The sequence below is a fragment of the Pongo abelii genome, chromosome 9, assembly GCF_028885655.2.
Source record: "Pongo abelii isolate AG06213 chromosome 9, NHGRI_mPonAbe1-v2.0_pri, whole genome shotgun sequence".
Taxonomy (NCBI): Eukaryota; Metazoa; Chordata; class Mammalia; order Primates; family Hominidae; genus Pongo; species Pongo abelii.
In genome coordinates this window covers 22862062-22881565 of record NC_071994.2, presented here as the reverse complement: position 1 = coordinate 22881565, position 19504 = coordinate 22862062, and the positions used below count along the sequence as shown (strand labels likewise).

Sequence of the window (19504 nt, the reverse complement as noted above, 5' to 3'; positions counted from 1 at the left end):
TTTTGTGGAGGCACAGAGGGGCAGCCTTTGACCTAGGGGTGGAAGTTGAGGTGAGGGCATGTGCTTAAGAAAGAGCTTTACAGAGGGTGCTATCATTTGGAGGATACACTGCAGAGTGGCTGGGTGCATTGGAGGGGATCCAGGGAGGAGACAGAGGCATTCTAAGAAGAGATAGCAAGTCCAGTGGTGTGGCCAGGTGAAAAGGCCTAGATGGCTTGGGGAACAACGAGCTGTGCTGGGTGGTCAGACCCAGTGAAGGGCTGAGCCATAGTCCACAGTCAGAGGAGGCCCTGCTGACCCTGGCCTTGTCGTTGTTCTCCCCAGAGACCACTCGGAGGCACAGGTCCCAGGGGTGGGCTACCTGCATCCTCCGTGATGCCTAAGTCACCCATCAGGCCAGTCTTCCTCTTCAGCAGTGGTGCTCATCTGGACTCTGAGGGATTTGGGGCGGGGGTGCTCAGCTCCCACAGGAAGAAGCAGGGGCGTGAGGTAGAGACAACACCCCGTGGTTTCGCATGTGGTTTGCACATGACTTTTCTCCCTCTCTGCTTCAATTCCTGCCCTGTGACTTGGCAGTGATTTGGTGTGGAGCGTCCAAGTGCTACCATGACCCTGAGCCCTAATATAGGACAGGTGTCATTTTTTAAAAAAAACAAGCTCCCAGCCCAGGTCAACCTAAAACCCAGTTGGGTCTATACTGAATGTGAATGCACTGGCACAGGTATCAAATCTGAGATGTGGTTCCAAGAGAACAATGTTCAAATAGTTGGAAAGAGAGGATGAAAAGGAGCTTGTTGTTGTTGTTGTTATCAGACTCACAGCTGGGAGCTGGAAGGAGATGTCGTTCTCTGGGAGTAATCATTGTCCCTTATGTCACTATGCCACATCGGCTTACAAAGCCCATGCATGGACATTGTCCACTTAATCCTCCCCCCTCCATCGGTAAGCTAAGCAGGGACAGGGCTTGTTTCTATCCTTCAGATGTGAGAACTTAAGAGTCAGCTGGTTTGGTCAACAAAAATGACTCACTGTCCACACAGTGGTCCCTTGGAGGCTGACTGCCTCTTCGTGAGTCACCTTCACGCTGGAAAGCAAGGAAACACCTATACCACAGTAGAACCTGGGTTTCTTCTGCTTCATAATTTGTCTTCAGAGGTTTGCTTTAAAAGTTGTCTGGCCATACATCCTGGAAGGACAGTTCCCCTGGCCACTCAGTAGCAGAGCCAGAACTGGGACCCGCCTCTCCTAGAGGTCTGCCCTGTGCTCCTGGTATCAAGCAGCCTGGACCTCTGCGCTCTGGCTCTCCTGCTTTCAGAACAGCCCCTGGGAACAGAACGGCACTCAGTGGCACCGAGGGGCTGGCAGTGCTGGTTGTGAAGACCTCACGGCACAGTCTGTGCCAAGCACACCCCAGATGCAGGAGAGGCAAAGAGTTGCCGCTGTGACCCTTTGGGCTGCCTGAGAAGTGGGCTCTGGTACCCACTGCCTCCTTCTAGCTTCCCTGCAGTGCAGACAGGTCCTCTGGGACAAGGGGGTTGGGTATGTCCCAGACCTTCGCAGGCCACGCACCCCTTCTTTGTGCAGGAGCATCAGCCGGCCACCTGTTGTTCATCTAGCCCTGGTAATCCCTTCTGTACTGTGTCAGCAGTTCAAAAGGGCACTGTTAGTATTTTTTGCCGACTTCAATTAACGTGAGATTTCAGAAGCCTCTCTGATCACATTTCATCTGTCACAAGTCAGGAACAAAACAGACAGATTCCAGTTGAGAGGAGGAAGGAGAAGGAATTTATTGCAAATAACAACAACCAAACAGTTTGGGCTGGGCCAGCAAAGGGTGTTCTGGGAGTGCCCGGCTGCCTCTGCACTCCATTTTGCCCCATGCCTGGGCCCCTACATCTCCTTCCCATCCGTGTTCCTCCTCTCCCAAAAAAGATGTAAGTGCAATAACTTACTTTAAAAGGCAAGAACGTTTCTTTTAGTATTTTGCTATAATGTAGTTACATGGTGGTATAGGCAGTAAAACTTTATGGAACCGACCTCATTTTTTTTTTTTACATTTTTCTGGATTTTTACTGTATTTTTAATATATATTTTTAATATTCCACCCCAGGCCATTAAGCTAAAGGAAAAGTTGCATTTATACAGGGTTAAAATATCTTACAATGAGAACAGTAAGTATCGGTTGAGGTTCATTTTCCTTCTAGCACTCAGCTTTCTTTGTTCAACCACTGCACACCTAAACAGATGATTAGACATTGGAAACTGTCCTTCAAAATCAGTAGTATAAAGGCCTAGCTCTATGTGTGTGAGTGAAGAGGGAAGAAAGGAGAGGCCGAGGTTAGGTCATGGAAGCACCTTTCCTCCCTACAGCATCCTGAAAGAAGTGAAGTGGGGTTGATGGGTCTTTGTCACCTTCTTATTTTTTAACTGGATAGTCACAGAGTGTTCTCCTGGGGGCCAGTTTACCAACCATCCTCCCCCAGCTAGGCCTGTTTGCCTTTGCACCGGACAGTAAGGGCCATGAAACAGACCAGGAACCCCCGTGTGTCTTTCAGGTTCTCGAAGATGGCCCCCCACTGTCTAGCCCAGGGAGGGAATGACTGCATAAGCAGGGTACGTAGTTTTCATGGAAGCGTCCCTCTTGTCTGCCCAGCCGAAATGACAGGAGATGGGACACGGAGCTGGGTCCAGTGTGATCACAGCTGTGTGTGCTGGGGACCCACCCCACACTTACTGCACCCATCCCATTGCAGTGTCTTTGAGCTAACCTGGCCACCATGCTTCCCAAAGCTGGAGGCACGGTAGTGAGTGCTGAGAATCAAGTATAGTTAAAAGAATTCAAGGAAAGTTCCAAAAGCCCATGTCCTCCAAGTGCTATTTCAGCCTTGGAGACAAGCCTCTCTGTGTGCCCCCCAGAGCCCTCGCTCCCATGCACCAGGAGTAGTGCTGGCATCTGGAGGGCAGTAGCAGCACCTTAGTGTCAAGCCTTGCCTGCTGAGACCTGTGCCCAGCAGGGACTGGAGGCTGTCAGTGTGGGGAGGCTGCCCATCCAACTGCCGGCTACCCACGACTTCATTTTTAAGTTGCCATCTCTGTTGAGATCTTACGCAGATATCCAAAGGAAATCCTCACCTCTCTTAGCTTATTCGCATAGCAATGAACCATGTGGCAGGTAGATGCTTCTCTCCACCTGCCTTCATGAGCTTTAGCTCCAGATGGCCTTGGGCAGCTGCCCTGACTTGCTCACCATCTTAGGAGCTGACACACCAGTGGCCCCCTGCTCTGCAGTGCAGAAGGCTGGGCCTAGCCACCTGTCTGGGAAGGGACTGGGCCCCAAGGTTCTCTTCTGGAGAACTGAGCTGCTGAGTGAATGCCCATGAGGCATTGGAGAGGGGAGCTCCATGCAGCACCGGCTGCCCCCGGTGCCACCGAGGCCCGGACCCTCACACCCTGGGTGGCACATCCCAGGCTCCTCTCTCAGCTTAGTCTCATGGCAAATACAAGTCAGGGCAGTCATGTCTCCACTCTGGGCCAGGGTCTTCTCTGTTGTGAAGGGACTCGACTAACTAGAGGGTTTCTAAGCTTCCTCCCAACTCAGTGGTCCTATCATACTTAGTGTGGTTAGGTGGCCCCCAAGGGCTGGGCCAAGCCACGGAGGATAGGCCGGGGGTACATGGCTGCCTTTGATGAGATGAACAGGAATGTTTCACATTGGCATGTTTAATCCTAGACACTTCCTGGGTGTGTTGGGACAGGCAGCCATAGCCATAGAGCCTTCTAATAGATTCCTTTTCTTCTCAAGCTTTTGGGTTGAAATTTGCCTGACTTGGGTCTAGCCCAGCCAGAGAGCAGACGCATGGAGGAACTGAGTGCCGGGGGCCCCTGCGGAAGAGCCCCCTTAAAGCTCTCACTCTCCCTCCCTGCCTGCTCTGGAGCTACCTGTCTGTCCTCCTCTTTGTCCTGATTCCCTTGCTGTCCCTCCTGGCCCACTCTGGAGCTACCTGCCTCTCCTCCTCTTTGTCCTGATTCTCTCATGGGTGAGAAAGACCCAAGGTGAAAGTTCCTTCCTCCCCCATCCTTCCTCAACCATGAGCATTTCAGAAGGAAATGGGGGAGAAATGGGGAAACTGTTCCCAGCCTTAAGTTCTTCCTTTCCCTAGCTAGATTTTGGGGGAGTCTGGGTCACTTCAGAGAACCTCAGAACTAGAAAAAACTTCCCAAAAGTCACTCCAAATCCTCAAATATTTGAAACACTTAAAGCCAAGCCTCCAAGAACATTTAATTCAATGTCCAAGACCCTTTCACCTCTACAAGATCAATTTTAGAGCTACGGTTCACAAAGAGGTCTGACTCTTATTAAGGGAGGCTGCAGCCAGACCCTTCCTCAGCCTGGTTTCTAGAGCAGATGAGAACACCAGGCAGGCGGGAGACTGTCACCCCCAACCCCAGAGACCCTCATTCAACAACACCAAGTTTACCCTCAGCCCAACCCAGGAGGCCTTTCTGTGTCCGCGACCCTGAGCCTATGGGCCTGGCCCTACTCCATGACAGGAATCAAGGGAGAAGGTAGAAAAGGCGAGCGCCTGAATGCGGGGTGCTGCCTGCTGGAGGGACCCCCCCCCCGGGGTCTGACAGGCCTGCCTCTGGACGGTTACTGTGTACTCCCAGCTGGGTGAGGGCTGGGGCTCAGGGCCAGACCCAAGCTGCAGGGGTCAGGCAGGCAGGCACAGAGCCCTGCTTCCTGGAGGCAGGAAGCCTGGTTTCAGGAAGGCATCCTGACAGCCCCATTTGCAATAGCAAAGCCACGCCGAGGAGCCCAGGCCAGGAGCCCTTCCACAGGCTGGAGAGAGGGCAGAGAGTCCTGGCCCCTATGGAAGAAGTGTAAGGACGGAGTGTGGAAAGCTGTGTGGAGAAAAACAACACCCTCCTAGTGCCTGGAGGGGCACAGAGCCCCCATCTGCCATGGAAGACTCCGGGCAGCGATGACACTGTGACAGATATGGCAGGGAGGACAGTCAGTTTGAGGCCATGGCAGGGCCTGGAGGCCGAGCATGGCCACATGTCCTCTAGCAAAGCCTGCACGCAGCTCTTGACCCTCTGCCGCCCGGCCCCCAAGCCCTAGCTTATGTGTTCCGCGTTGTGAGTCCTTCCATGCCGGGACACTGCTGAGCAGCCCCAAGGAGGGGCCAGGGTAGGGCAGGGAAGAGACGAGCCCCTCCGCATCCTCCTGGAGGCAACCTGACTGGGCTCTGGATGGAGAACAAAACTGCCCAGAACTCCCCCCTGTACCAGATGCCAGGCAGGCAGGAGAGCGGGAGGACTGCCCGGGCCCCTACCCCACCTGGATGCCTCCCCCTCTCCCAGGACCTTTCCTTCTTCTAGCACCATGGGAGCCCTTGTGGCATCCGTGTTCTCAGCCTCCCTCAGGTCTGGCTCCTCCCCTATAGTGTCCAGTGAGGGGCTGGCCCATGTCTCCCCTGGGGACTGGCATTGCTAGATGGCAGCAGGGGTCCTCGGCTCCAGCTCCTGTCGTTCTCTGCCCACTCCCTCCAGGTGTATCCAGCCCAGGGGACAGCCAGGATGCAGTCAGCCAGGCTCTGTCAGACTTGTCGCTGTTCAGGGGAAGGTGGAGGCCAGTGCCCTGGCCCCAGCAGGTCGGATTCCATGTGCTTTCAGGGAGAGAAAGATGGGAGGACAGGAGGCTGGCTCTGCAGGGCAGCCTGTGCTTCAGACACACAGCCACCGGCCTGGTGACCAGGGGACCCCACTAGGAGCGGGAAGGATGGACAAGACTGGGCTGGTGAGGCTGCTGGGTCTGCATGGAAATCTAGCATTGACTCATGGTCAACTAGGCAGGGCAGAGGAGCGGGCGGGAGAGAGAAAGCGCTTTCAGCTCATCATGGATGCGAAGCTGAAAAACGTGGCTACCTGGCTTTCTCCACTGCCTGTGGCCGGGAGCAGGGGTCAGGGCCTCAGTGCCAGGGAGGGGCCAGGGGCCTGCTGCCCCCTCCCTCCCAGCAGTCCACGGGGCCTCAGACTTGGGGCGGCTGAAAGTGCTGAGGGTCAGGCCCCTGGCCCAGGCTAGGTTCCTAAGAGGAAAGTCGAGTGGGAGGCTGGGGGCCTGGAAAACATGGGCGTGGCCCATGGTGTCCCGAGGTGGGGACGGGGCGGGGGTGCCCTGTCATGTGGCCCAGGAGATGGCCGCACTGTGCTCCTTGGCCTTCATGCGGAGGGCCGCGATGCTCGAGGTCTTGCGGTCCGGCTCGCCGTTGAGCTCGTAGCCATTGAGGCCTGGGCTGAGGCTGGCTGCTCCAAACAGGCTGCCCATGTGCGTCTGGCCCACGTGACTGCCAGCCCCAGACACACTCAGGAAGTCGGTGACACTGCTGGCCCCAGAGCCAGGGGGATGGGCATGAGGGGACATACAGGCAGGCACCGGGTCGCAGGGGACCACGCAGGCTGGCACTGGTGAGGCAGCCCCGTTGTTGCCGAGCCAGGACGGGTTCTGAATCTGGGAGAGGAAGGGAGAGAGGTCACCGGCTGGCAGGCAGGCGCAGTGAGGAAGGGGCTCGCCCCTTCCCCCAGAGCACCTCTCCCCTCACTGTCCATCCTTCCCATGAAGCCCCTCTTGAGTGTTTAGCCTTGATGGACATCCAGATACCCCTGTGGGGGTGGCTTTTACACCTTGGCATCTCTGTTCCCAGGGCCAGGCTAGCAGCAGAGGGAAATTCAGTTCTAAGGAGTGACCTCAGGCTTCATTAAGGGTCCAGTGGAAGGGTGACACCCCAGCACCCCCCAGCTGGCTTCCTGTTTTTAGACTCAACTGTAGACTTGGCCTCCATCTGCGGATGGCAGCTGTGTCTCATTCACCTCCAGCTCCTCCCCAGGCCCCTCACATCCATAGGCACCTGAGCAAGGTGAGCGGACCTCAACTCAGAGAGCTTTGGCCTCGCAGGTTCCCTTGGGCCCCCACCGGTAGCAGGGAAGATGGAGGAGTTGGGTGAGGTGGGTGGCAGGGGCCTAAACCTCTCAGAAACCAAGGGTCAGTGGCTGAGGTTCCAGGGCCTGAACTAGGAGGCTTCAGAACTAACTCAGGATGGAAGGGGCTGCCTCAGGAGTGGACAGCCAGAGCTGAGACCGGACCTCCTCGTGCCAAGGGGGCGAGGGCATGCGCAGGGATGAGTTGGCCATCTTATCTTGCATCGGTGCCGCTGGGCTTCTCTTCCCTCCCCAACCTTCACCTGGGGCTCCCATCTTCCTCTGCCTTCTAGGCATGTATAAGGAGGTGGAGTTAGGGTGTGAGGGAGACCCGGGAACCTCTCAGCTTATGCACGCGGGATTCCTGGTAACCTCATGTGGGCTTCTGCTGGCCTGCCCTCCTGCATGTGTCTGGAGCACACTCAAGGGAGGCATTTTAAAGCAGGGAGAGGGAGCTCAGCCCCAATCCCAGAGGGAACCGCATTTCTCTCCACGGTGCAGGGGAAGGGAGAGCGTTTGGCCTCCATCACCCCCTCTCAGAAGAGGTCTGAGCACACACTGTGTGGTGCTGTAGGTGAGGTGGGGGTAGGAGGGGCGAACAGGGCCCTGTGTTGGTTTCTCCCTCCAGCTGTGCGCTCGGGCAGCAGAGCTCAAAGCCAAGGAGGGAGCTAGAGTTCCATCCTGGGAGGACAGAGGGAGGCTGAGTTAGGGAGGGAGAGGGGAGAAAGAAAATGGAAGAACATAATGCGAGCTGATGCTGATGGTGCCTGTGTGAGACACCCCATATTCCTCAGCCTCACCTCCAGGCCTGTGCCCTGCCCTCCTGCCCTCCTGCCGCATGAATCCCGGGCTGGGGGAGAGGGAACGGAGGGCTGGTCTGGCTGGAGAGCCAGAGACCATTTGCTAGCACAGAACCAGGTCAGGGAGAAGTAAAGGATGCAGGGGTGCCCGTGCTACTGGCTGGCTGCTGGGCAGGGCCGGGCTGGGAGCTGAAGCGGAGGCCATGCCAGAATGAGGCCTGAGCAGGGAGGGAGCAGCCACTTCTGCTGGGCAGGCTGAGGGGGGTCAGGAGTGGACTTGGACTTGGCCAAAAACACATCTCTTCAAGCATCCCAGGTGCCTGATGTGACTCAATACTTCTCGTCCCTTGCATCTCACACTAGAACAGGGGACTGGCTGACAGACACCCACGGAAAATGCTCTGGTGGGAGGGGAGGACACGGCCCCAGGAGCTGAGCGCAGGCACACAAGCTTTTTGAAACTGTACAATTCACAAAATACTTTTGCATGATTGAATTTAGACCTTACAACTGCCTGACAACAGAGCTGAGCAGATGCTTTTACCATGTCCAAGGTACAGGTGAAGAAACTGAGGCTCAGAGACTTGAGACTTGCCTGAAGTGAGAAAGACTTGGAGCTGGAAAGTAACCTAAGTCCCCGGACTCGGAATCCCAAGCTCATTCCAACTTGGCCACGAGTCCTGGAGATTTCAGAGCTCGCTTTCTGAAGAGACCCTCTGAGCGGTATCTGAGGGCCTGGTGGCCTTCTGCCTGCCTTGGTTCCGATGCCCACAGCAAAAGTGGCCAAAGCTAGTGGAGGAAAGAGCCGTTCTCACTGCCCCAACCTTCCCTTCCCTAAAGTTCAGCCAAGCCTGGTTTAATGATTAGTTGGATAGATTAACCCTGGGCCTCCCACATTCTGGTATAAACAGGCATACCCCTGGAATGAGACAGAAGGGCCGCCTGGAGCCATAAGTCATCTTGGGGTACCTGGGCTGTCCTCCAAGGGGCTCGTTCTCAGAACACCAGGGGCTGGGGATCGGTGGCGGCAGCTCAGGGCGGGACTTACCTGGGCGTAGTTCTCAGCTCGGGTGAGGAGGGGCAGCTCATACGCAGTGGAGAAGTGGGTTCGAACCTGCTGCATCTGCCCAAAACGCTCCCGCTTCCTCCACTTGGCCCTTCGGTTCTGGAACCAGACCTACAAGACACGAAAAAGCCATTGTCACCAGGGTGAGACGCCAGCCTGGATGCCTCACTTTCAGGCAGTGCAAACTGTTCCCCTGAGCCCCCCATCAGTTGCAGTGCGTTTGGGAAGTGGTGCGGCCACACATAAATATCAACCTTGGTCTTTGTCCTCAAGAGCTGACAATCTAGAATCATCCACTCTGAGCTGGGAAGGTATCTTACCCCCACTAGCCGTGGGCGTGATCCTGAGCCAGAACTTTATTTTTCTAAGCTTCAGAATCTAAAGCAGCCAAGTGTCACCACCTATAAAACAAGTCACTGGTCATCTTAGCAGTCATCTAACCAGACTCCTGTGGAGAAGCTGATAAAAGCTACAAATGCTCCTCCAGATGTGTTCTCCTAGACAGTCACACACAGTTTTGCCACAGTTTTCCAAAAGGTTCATGGCTCTCTAAGGCTTATTGGTCCAGATTCAGAATGCCTTCCTCCCTGCATCCTGTCTGCAGCCTTCTTGATGGAGACAGTCTCCCAGCTCAGAACTCCCCTGTGTTAAAGGGAGAACAGGGGCTCTGCTGGGCAACAGAGGCAGTCAGGGAAGACTTCCTGGAGGAGCGACAGGAGCTGGGCCTTGAATGGTTGGCTGAAAGGAGGAAAGCCAAGGCCTGGGTTTAGAAACAGCAAGGCATGCTCCAAAAACCTAAAGAGGTCAATTTGAAGGAAGTGGTGGGAGAGAAAGAAATAGAGTCAGATCGCAGGGGGCCTTGAATGCCAAGTGAAGGGTTTTTCCTTCACAGCACTTGGTGCTGTCTGTAGAGGCAGTCGCTACAAAATGTTGTGTAGAAGCGTGGCCTGATGGTGAGAGGAAGTGGAGGCCCACCCGTCACTGAGCACAAGTGGATGGGATGTTGGCCTGATTGGGAGTCCAGCGGGGGAGGGGAGGTCTCTGAGTCAGCTGTGAGCACTGGGGTTTTTGGTGATGGGGAGTGTTGGGTCCTTTTCCTTTGCACGAGCATTTCTGGAAGGCTGAGAACTTTCCCAAGGCTCAAGAGCAAGAGCTGCCCTACCCCTGGCCCATGACTTAGGATCTGGAGAAGGGGTGATGGGGACGGGGTGGGTGAGAGAGGGAGAGTGAGGAGGGATCAGCTTCCAGGCCAGGAATGGCTTTAGGCTGATTCAGAGATGGACCATGGTGCTCCTCAGAGGGAGGCCTCTGCCAGCTTGATGTGCACCTGTCTGCTGGCTTTGCAGACTCAGATGCGAGTGGGCACACCTCAGACAGCACGCTGCAGACCGGGAGAACAGAGCCATGACAACAGCCTCAGCTGCAGAGCCATAAGGAGCCTTGCCAGGCCCTGCCAGGCCCAGGCGTCAAGAAAGCCAACTTTCCTGAGGTCCAGTCCCTGCTCTCCAGGTGGAAACGTTTCTTCATCCATCATGACCAATGCGGCTGCTGAGCTAAATATAGGAGTCAGCTCTCAAAATTCCTCTGCCTCAGAGCCTTTGAGCTTCCTAGGAACCACTGCGAGGAGGGGAGAAGGAGGTGTGGACGTGCTTCCTCACAGACGCTGCCTGGCCTCTTTGGGCATCCAGTGTAGCTGGCCAACGGGCAGGCTCATAGGAGCACTGGCATTGCCAAGGGCCTCAGTTTCTGCATGGCGAATGGTGCCTCAAAGTCACAGCAGGGGAGATAGACGGGAAATGCAGTCCAAGAATGTTTAGAGTACTTCCCATTTGTTTCTTTACAGCTCCTGACCTTTCTCACTGTCTTCTGCTAGAGGAAAGAGGTCCAGGAAGATGGGGATATATCTCATGTTACTGTGAGGAGGGTGGGGGTGAGCAGGGGTGCACATTAGTATGTTTCTCCACTCCTGTACCAACTCACTTTCCCCTTCCTAATCCTAAGCATGTGTGTGTGTGCACGAGTGTACCCACTAGTGTGGCTACACGCACGTGCATGTGTGCACACACATTGACTGGGGGAGGAGAAGCCTCTTCCCTAGAAACGGACCCTCTCCCCACTTTGGGGTCTCAGCCCCTGCCCTGGCCTCCCAGGGCCCCTTTTCCTCCAGGGATTCCTAGGGTCCAGGCCCTGGCCGCCCACTGGGAGCCAAGGACAGATGGGGTCTCCTCTCTGTGCTGCTGAAATGGGATCCCTCTTTATCAGCGGCCTGGGATGGGAGACTGGGGCCAGGATGAGAGAATGAATCAGAGGAGCTTGTTTTCATTTCATGTTTAATTTCCTGCAGGCTTAGCTCCGTCTTTCCGCTCCTTCCTCAGCCTCCCAGGGTTTTCTGTGGGGGAGGCTGGGGGGAGGGGAGAAGCCACTGGAGGCGCGGAGAGAGATGGCTTCTCTTTTTCTTTTTGTCACTGTGACTGTTGGGGTTCTCCTTGTGTCTCTGTGGGTTCCAGGTCCCCATGGTGGGACTGTGGAAGTGGAAGATGTCCCTGCAGGCTCTGGAACAGAGGATCCAGGGATGGGAGGGGAGGGACCCCGAAGAGGGAAGGAGATGGCCGGAGCCTGGCAAAGGGGTCTAGAGTGGAGGGAGGAGCCACGTGGGGGAGTGGAATGTAGGGCGCGGGCTCGCTGGAGCTGAGTGTGAGGGAGGAGATGTGGGTTATCTGGGGAAGACAGATGACCACGCGGGGGAGAGGCCAGCAGAGCTAGCACTGTCTTTGGAACAGGAGTGGAAGAAGGTCAGGCTGAGGGATTTATTTGAGGGCTGATGATGGAAATGGTGAGAGGCGGGTGAGCAGCTGGTGGGAGCAGAGGGGCCCACCTCCTCCCTCCTTCTTCTCCTGTTCCTTTGTCCTGGGGCCTTACCCTGTGCACCCAGTTCTGGCTTTTCTGCCCAGATCCAGACATGAGCTAGGTGAGCCTGGCCGGTCCTCAATATCCTCCCCAGTAAATTGGAGGCAGCAAGGGTATCCTCACGACCCCTTCTATGCTCACATCTGCAGGTCCTGAGGCTTGGAATGTCCTTCCATTTCTGACCCCTGGCGCCCCAGGGGCTCCAAGAGCTCCCTTCCAGATGCCACACCAACCCCCAGGCCCGCTCCTGTGCCTCCAAGCTCTGCACCGCAGGCCTGTCTCCACTGTGCAGCCCCAGGAGGACAGCCAACCACGAGGTCCCCACTGTTTTCCCGGTCTGAATGTCATACCTCAGGACCACCCCAGCCTGGGCCCACTCAACACAGGCCTCTCCCGAGGACCGGGCTGTGCAAGGAACCAACTGTCTTGGCGGAGGCCTCGCTAACCGCAGCCCATCTGGGGCCAGGGCGGGGTGGCCCAGGGCGGGGAGGCCTCTGTCTTATTGTCTTCAGACACCAGCTGCAGAGATTGGAATCCCAGACAGCAGAGAGAGGCCCCTGCAGCCCCCTGGAGCAGGGCCAAACCCCAGGCTTCTTCCCAGGAAAAGTCCATCTTGGGGCCCCCATTGCCCTGTCCCTGTCCCCACCACCACTCTACGCCAGGCACCTGGCTTGCCACCAGCTGAGTATGGGCCCTGAATAAACACAGTAGAGGCAGGCAGGGGGTTCCATCACCACCCCCTTACCCCCCCCCCCCCCCGCAGGGCACTAACTGCCAGGCTTAAGCCCCCACTGCCAGGCTTAGGGCTCAACCCAGAGGTCTGACGCACATGAAGATCCCACCCACCCTGCTGCCTTTATACAAAGAAAAGCCTCTGAACAATCTGGCATGTGTCCTTGTACAGTAAACTAAAGTCAAAGAAGCACTAGGCTGCGACTCAGGAGTCCCGGATTCCAGTCGCAGTGCCGCTACTGAGTGGCTGCTGTTAACTTCAGGTTATGACTTCCCACCTATGGGCCTCTTCTTCCTCGTCTATCAAATGGGAAGATGGGGTGATCATTTCCAGCACTACCGTTCTATAATTCTATGGTCCTCCCACTAGGTGATAAGATATGCAGCATGTCAGAGTTTCCCTTTCTGCCTTGGCTGCCAGGAAGCTCCAAGTTGAAGTTTGTGCTCAATGGCAAACATGAACCTTAGCCTAAATTTTTTTTTACCACATTACCTCCGCATTTCATGCCATTGTTCTTGTTTTTAGATTGAACAAATAAATCTTTAATTGTAAGCTACCTCAACTCCATTTTGGAAGTAGGTATAAGTGTGTGTGTGTGTGCGTGCGCATGTGTGTGTGCAGAGAACACTGTTTTAGTTGTATGGTGGTAACTGAAGAATGCTCTGTGTGCCTTTGTTTTCATGTTTTGTACTCAAAGTGTCATTCTTCTTTCAGTACTTAGTGAATTCTACGCCCGGGCACTCCCATATGTTTGTTAGGAAGCATGCATGCAACCCACATATGCAAACACAAATGTACACACGTACTGCACAGAAAATGAACAGGTTTATCCCACACCAACACAGCACCTACAGGGCTGTCCCATAACCAGCCATGCCCCTTTCTCTACCTACACCTGTGGGTCCTCCCCAATCCATTTGCTGGGGATCAGGCTAGATGCTAGGATATCTGTCCAAACTCAGGCATGTAAGGTCATGTGAGTGGCTGGTTGTCCAAATTCAAATGAGATCTGGGTGTGTGAGGGCTTCTGGATTCACAGGAAAGCCCCAGCTGCCCTGTCGTCCTTCTTCAAACATTCATTAGGCACTGGAAGGGAATAAAATGGCAGTCTTGCCAGGTGCAGTGGCTCATGCCTGTAATCCCAGCACTTTGGGAGGCTGAGGTGGGTGGATCACCTGAGGTCAGGAGTTCAAGACCAGCCAACCAACATAGTGAAATCCCATCTCTACTAAATATACAAAAATTAGCCGGGTGTGGTGGTGCACACCTGTAATCCCAGCTGCTCGGGAGGCTGAGGCAGGAGAATCACTTGAACCCGGGAGGCAGAGGTTGCAGTGAGCCAAGATTGCACTACTGCGCTCCAGCCTGGGCAACAGAACAAGACTGTCTAAAAAAAAAAAAAGGCAGCCTGGGCTGGGCATGGTGGCTCACGCCTGTAATCCCAGCACTTTGGGAGACCAAAGCAGGTGCATCACTTGAGGTCATGAGTTCAAGACCAGCCTGGCCAACATGGTGAAACCTCCATCTCTACCAAAAAATACAAAAAATTAGCTGGGTGTAGTGGTGCATGCCTGTAGTCACAGCTACTTGGGAGGCTGAGGCATGAGAATCACTTGAACCCAGGAGGTGGAGGCCACAGTGAGCCAAGATCACACCACTGCACTCCAACCTGGGTGACACAGTGAGATCCTGTCTCAAAAAGTAAAAAATAAAAAATAAATGGCAGGCTGCCCTCAGGGAACTTACAGCAACTCAACCATGCAACTCTTCAGCATCACGTCTGGTAGCTGCAATTTCTGAACAGCTACATATTTACTGATAACCACTAGTCCTTTTCCACATTAGCCATTTTGGAAAAAAAGTTTGTAGACTCTATCAGAGATGCCTCTGCCTTCTTAAACAGAACATGGTTGTAACAGATGAACCTTTTACTGACGCCTTAGAACAATGCTGCTGAAGATGCTTTCGTGAATTAATGCAAGAGTCCCTGGGGCCTGCTGAGGATTGCAGGGTTGGGGCATCTCTGTCCTAACACTGAAGGGCCCAGCACACTGAGCTGCATGGCACTTTGCTGATTTAAAAAAAAAAAAAGATTTCTCTTTGTTTTAAAGCTATTGATTTTTCTGGCCCACTGGAGAGGGAAAAACTGCTACATGGAAATACTTTTTTGCTATTTCCAACATGCTTTGGGTTGGAAAAGCAGACTGATTATGACATTTATTTTGTGTTAAATTGAAACTTAAACTTGAGTGTGTGAATTTTGTCACCTGTATTTTGGCTACTCATGGGTCTTTTCTTTCTTTCTGATCCTTTCTTTGCTGTGAATTCATGCTGATCGGGGCAGACACAACTCTCTGGACAAGGGTTGATTGATCCACGGATACTTATTTTTTAGCCTTGATGCTCTGCGTTTGGCTTTCTCTAATTGGTGGGAATACAGTGATGAACAATCAGTGCTTGATCTCAAGGAAATCACAGTTTAGCGGGAGGGGACAAACAAGTAAAATAACTTAAGCCTGTCAACAATCCTGTAAAGAAGACAAAATAGGAGTTTGGCACAGTGTCTCATGCCTATAATCCCAGCACTATGGGAGGCTGAGGTGAGGGATTACTTGAGGCCAGGAGTTTGAGACCAACATGGGCAACAAAGCAAGACCCCATCTCTACAAAAAATAAAAAAACTTATCCCAGGTGTGGTGGTGTATGCCTGTGGTCCCAGCTACTCAGGAAACTGAAGCGGGAGGATCCATTGAGCCCACGAAGTTAAGGCTACAGTGAGCCATGATCACACCACTGTACTCCATGCTGGGTGACAGAGAGAGACCCAGTCTCTTTAAAAAATAAACAAAAATACCCAAAAGATAAAATGGGCCCAGGCATGGTAGCTCATGCCTATAATTCCAGCACTTTGGGAGGTTGAAGTGGGAGGATCACTTTAGCCTAGGAGTTTGAGGCTGCAGTGAGCTATAATTGTCTTATTGCACTCCAGCCTGGGTGACAGAATGAGACCCTGTTCTAAAAAGAAAACAAAAAAAATTTTTTAAATTTTTAAGAAGATAAAATAGGACAGTGTAGCAAAAGGTGAGCTGGTTTGATTCTGTTGGGTTGGGTTGAGTTCTATTGGGTTGTGTTGAGTCAGTTGAGTGTGTCAGGTTCCATTGTGTTGTGTTGTGTTAGGTTGAGTTCTGTTGGAATGTTACATTGGGTTGTGTTGTGTTGGAAGCGGTTGCATTAGGTTTAGTATGTTGAGTTTCATTGTGTTGTGTTGGGTTGAGTTGAGTTCTATTGGGTTGTGTTGTGTTGGGTTGGGTTGAGTTCTATTCGGTTGCACTGAGTTGAGAGTGTCAGGTTCCATTGTGTTGTGTTGTGTTAGGTTGAGTTCCATTGGAATGTGTTATATTGGGTTGTGTCGTGTTGGAATGGGTTGAATTGGGTTGAGTGTGTTGAGTTCCATTGTGTTGTGCTGGGTTGAGTTGAGTTCTATTGGGTTGTGTTGTGTTGGGTTGCAGTGAGTTGGGTTGAGTGTTGGGTTCCACTGTATTGTACTGGGTTGGGTGTTTTGGTTGTTGGCTGGTAATAGGGGGCTACTGCTTTAGCCACAGTGGTCAGGAAGACTTCCCAGAAGAGGTATGAGTTGGGACTTGAAAAATGGAGGGGGATGCAGCCATTTAGGCAGAAGGAAGAGCTAAACTATTCTCTGTTTCTGCCCATTGGGATGCTGTAGACATTGTCTTCATGTTTGTCCTGTTTCCTGTCTAAGACATAGGCTTTCTAGAGCAGGGACCAGTAACCCTTCTCTGTATGAAAGAGCCAGGACTCTCACACTGTGTAAAGCCCAGAAACAGCCAGCAGCAGCCTTCCTGCCCCTCTGCTGGGGGCCCTCCTTCCTTTGCACCCCCCGCCACAGTGCAGAAGCCCAATATTAAAGAGGATAAAAGCAGAGTTGCTCTAGTTGGGACAGGGGCATGAAGGGCAGGCTAGGAGCCCCCTCTTTCAGGTTCTCAATGAACTGAGGAAAGGAAAACCATGGTGTGGTTGGTGGGCAGTCAGGAGACCCCAGCTGCAGCCAAGAGCCCAGGGACAGGCTCTGCTTTACCAGCCTCACTCCCAGGTGGCCCTCACTGACCTGCACGCGGGCCTCGGTGAGGTCTGTCCTCATGGCCAGCTGTTCCCGCGCATACACGTCTGGGTAGTGGGTCTTCTGGAAGACCTTCTCCAGCTCCTCCAGCTGGTAGCTGGTGAAGGTGGTCCGGTTCCGCCGCTTCTTGCCCTTGTTGCTCTCGGAGTCGGCCTTCTCCAACGGGCTGGGGAGGTCTGAGCTGGCCCGGTCCTGGGGCCCCTTCACCCCAGCCTCCTTGACACTCAGGTAGCTGCTGTCCATCCCCACAGTGTCAGAGTCAGGGGGTAACTCTGGCTCACCCAGGGAACTCTCTTTAGCTGAGGGAGGAGGAAACAAAGTCAGAAACCAATGGTTGAACCAAGCAAGAGAAGGGGGATGTCAGGGGGAGAGTGGGGCACTCGGGTAGCCACCCCTTGCCTTTTTCCTCTTAGAGCTCATTGGATGCAAGGTCAGGAGACTTGGCTTCTAATTCTGGCTTGCCATTAACATGCTGTGTGACCTTGGGCAAATCTCTTCCCCTCTCTGAGCCTCTTTGCCATTATCTTAGACTAGGTCCCTTCCAGTAACAATGTGTGTGAACCTAAATCAGCCAATCTGACCTCTGTGACCTTTAATCCCCACCTCATTGACCCTGAGCTCCTCTCTCTAGAGAGATTCCCTTCATTAGGACTTTTCTGGGCCCCGAGAATTCTGACCCCAGTGCCATGGCCTCCCTGGGTGGAAGGGAAACTCATTCAGCAGCCATGTCTGGCCCAGTGGGGCTTGGGGTGAGGAGGACCCACCATTGGGGCAGACAGGAGTGCCCCTCCTTTCCTGGCCTAGTCCCACCAGGAGTTCAGCAGGAGCTGTGGAGACTCTGCCCCAAGAGTCCAGTGCTGAGGAGTCAACACCTCCTTCCCTGCCCCCTAGCCCTGCACACTGATCTCACCTATTGTTCAAGAGAAGGGTCTTTCTTCCTTGGGGGTGCATGGGATTGAGGCATGAGCCACATTTCCTGTTACAAGCAGCTCCTGCCCACAGTTTACAGAGACTGCCCAGGCACCTTCATCCCCAGCACGCTGACCCCAGGCCTGGGTAGGTGTACATGAGCACAGCTCCCAGCCCCTACATCTGACAGATGGAACCCCCTGGCACATTCCTAGGAGCTCAGGACTGCAAGGACGAGTCAACCCATACCGGTTAAGGAAGAAGAGGTGGAGGCTGGGGTGGGAGAGTGAGGTGAGAAGCCAGTTTACCACCACACAACGTGGTGAGCTTCCTAGGCAGACACACTCACCTCCTGGCAAAGGGTTTGGGACAGCAGTCCCTACCTTTTTGGCACCAGGGACTGGTTTTGTGGAAGATATTTTTTTCCATGGGTGGAGCAGGTGGTGGTGGGGAATGGTTTGGGGATGAAACTGTTCCACCTGAAATCATCAGGCATCAGATTCTCATAAGGAGCACGCAACCTAGATCCCTCACATGCATGGTTCACAGTAGGATTCACACTCCTGTGAGAATCTAATGGCACTGCTGATCTGACAGGAGCCAGAACTTGCGGTAATGCTCGCTCACCTGCCGCTCACCTCCTGTGTGCGGCCCAGTTACTAACAGGCCATGGACCGGTACTGGTCCACAGCCTGGGGGCTAAGGACCCCTGGTTTAGGTCATGGACTCTTTAGCCCAGCTATGAATCTTATGGCCATGACTCCCCAGCTGTGTGCTCAGGAGAGCTTACCTACCCTCTATGTGCCTCAGTTTCCCCCTCTATAAAATGGGGATGAAGACACTTATAGGATCTTCCTCATAGGGTAGCTGTGGGAAATAAAGAGGCTAGCGTGCTAGCTATGTAGTTTTGCCTTATTGATATTCACATTTCTAGTCTGGACTTGCAAACCCACAGACCCTGTGAACATTAGAGGACTCCGACCCTAGAGAAGTCCTCCAAGCATGCAGGCCCTTGGGCACAGGAGCATGTGCAGGGCGTGCACAGATGCCTAGCGAACGGCAGCCAACTGGGTGTCTGCAGATGTGGGTGTGAGCTCCTCAAGGACCGCATTCCTTGTCTGTAACTTGGGGAAAAGGAACTTGTTGAGTGAAAGAACGAACACAATTAATAAGACGTGTGGGGAGCATTTGACATGACCTTTCACGTGCATGAGCTTTGATCATCACAACAAGCACATGTGGTAGGTGTGAGCATCAACCACTCTGACCCTCGGTTTCCTCTTCTGGAAATAGGTCCAAGCGATGGGCATTAAGCATCAGAATGATGCCTCTAGCCCAGGTCTTCTGACTCCATCCAGGTCCTGAGGGCTGAGGCTTCAGACTCGTCTCATCCCTGGCTTTCTGTGCACACTGGGGAAGCTGAGAGGGACATTTGGCCTGTGGCATTCTCACCTCCCTCTCCAAGGCATCAAGGAAAGGGCATAGAGGTGAGTGCCCAGAGTAGGCCTGGAAGCAGCTTCAGGAGGCTGCTCCTGAGGGCCACTGGCAGTGCAGACGCCGTGGGGGTGCACAACCGGCCCAGCGGCATCACTCATGACACCTGTGTGAGCCCAGGCACATGCAGACAGCCACGGCTTCAGTGACAGCATTCTGCAAACTGCAGCTGGCAGCTGGGCCAAGAGCTTTCAGCAAAGATATTTATCTTCCGGGCAGACAAATACATTTTATGTTTTAGGTTTTTTTTTTTTTAGAAACCCCACCCAGCCTCACCAAAAATAACCATCCCTGTTTTGCAACTTCCTGGAAGCCAGATGAGGGGCTGAGGGAGGTGAGCACTGAGCCCTGAGCCCTGGTCCCCAGGCCCCATCTCACAGCCCCATAGACCCTTGCTGGGGATTGGGACCACCCTGCACAGCAATGGGAGCTCCATGTTACAGGAACTGAGAGTTGGTATGGACCAGCCTGAACTCTTA

General features: G+C 53.8%; 1 protein-coding gene across 1 annotated transcript in view; it reads right to left on the bottom strand.

Moving 5' to 3' along the window:
• Positions 1-4112: 4112 nt before the first annotated feature.
• The window catches only part of ALX4 (ALX homeobox 4), a 47576-nt gene continuing 32184 nt past the window's right edge, over positions 4113-19504 (bottom strand). Inside the window, exons 2-4 of the mRNA XM_002821846.6 lie at positions 16611-16921; positions 8827-8955; positions 4113-6511 (exon numbers count right to left, since the gene is read on the bottom strand). Of these exons, the coding sequence (XP_002821892.3) occupies positions 6182-6511; positions 8827-8955; positions 16611-16921 (770 nt within the window). The 3' untranslated portion in view covers positions 4113-6181. The remainder of the gene's footprint in view (positions 6512-8826; positions 8956-16610; positions 16922-19504) is intronic.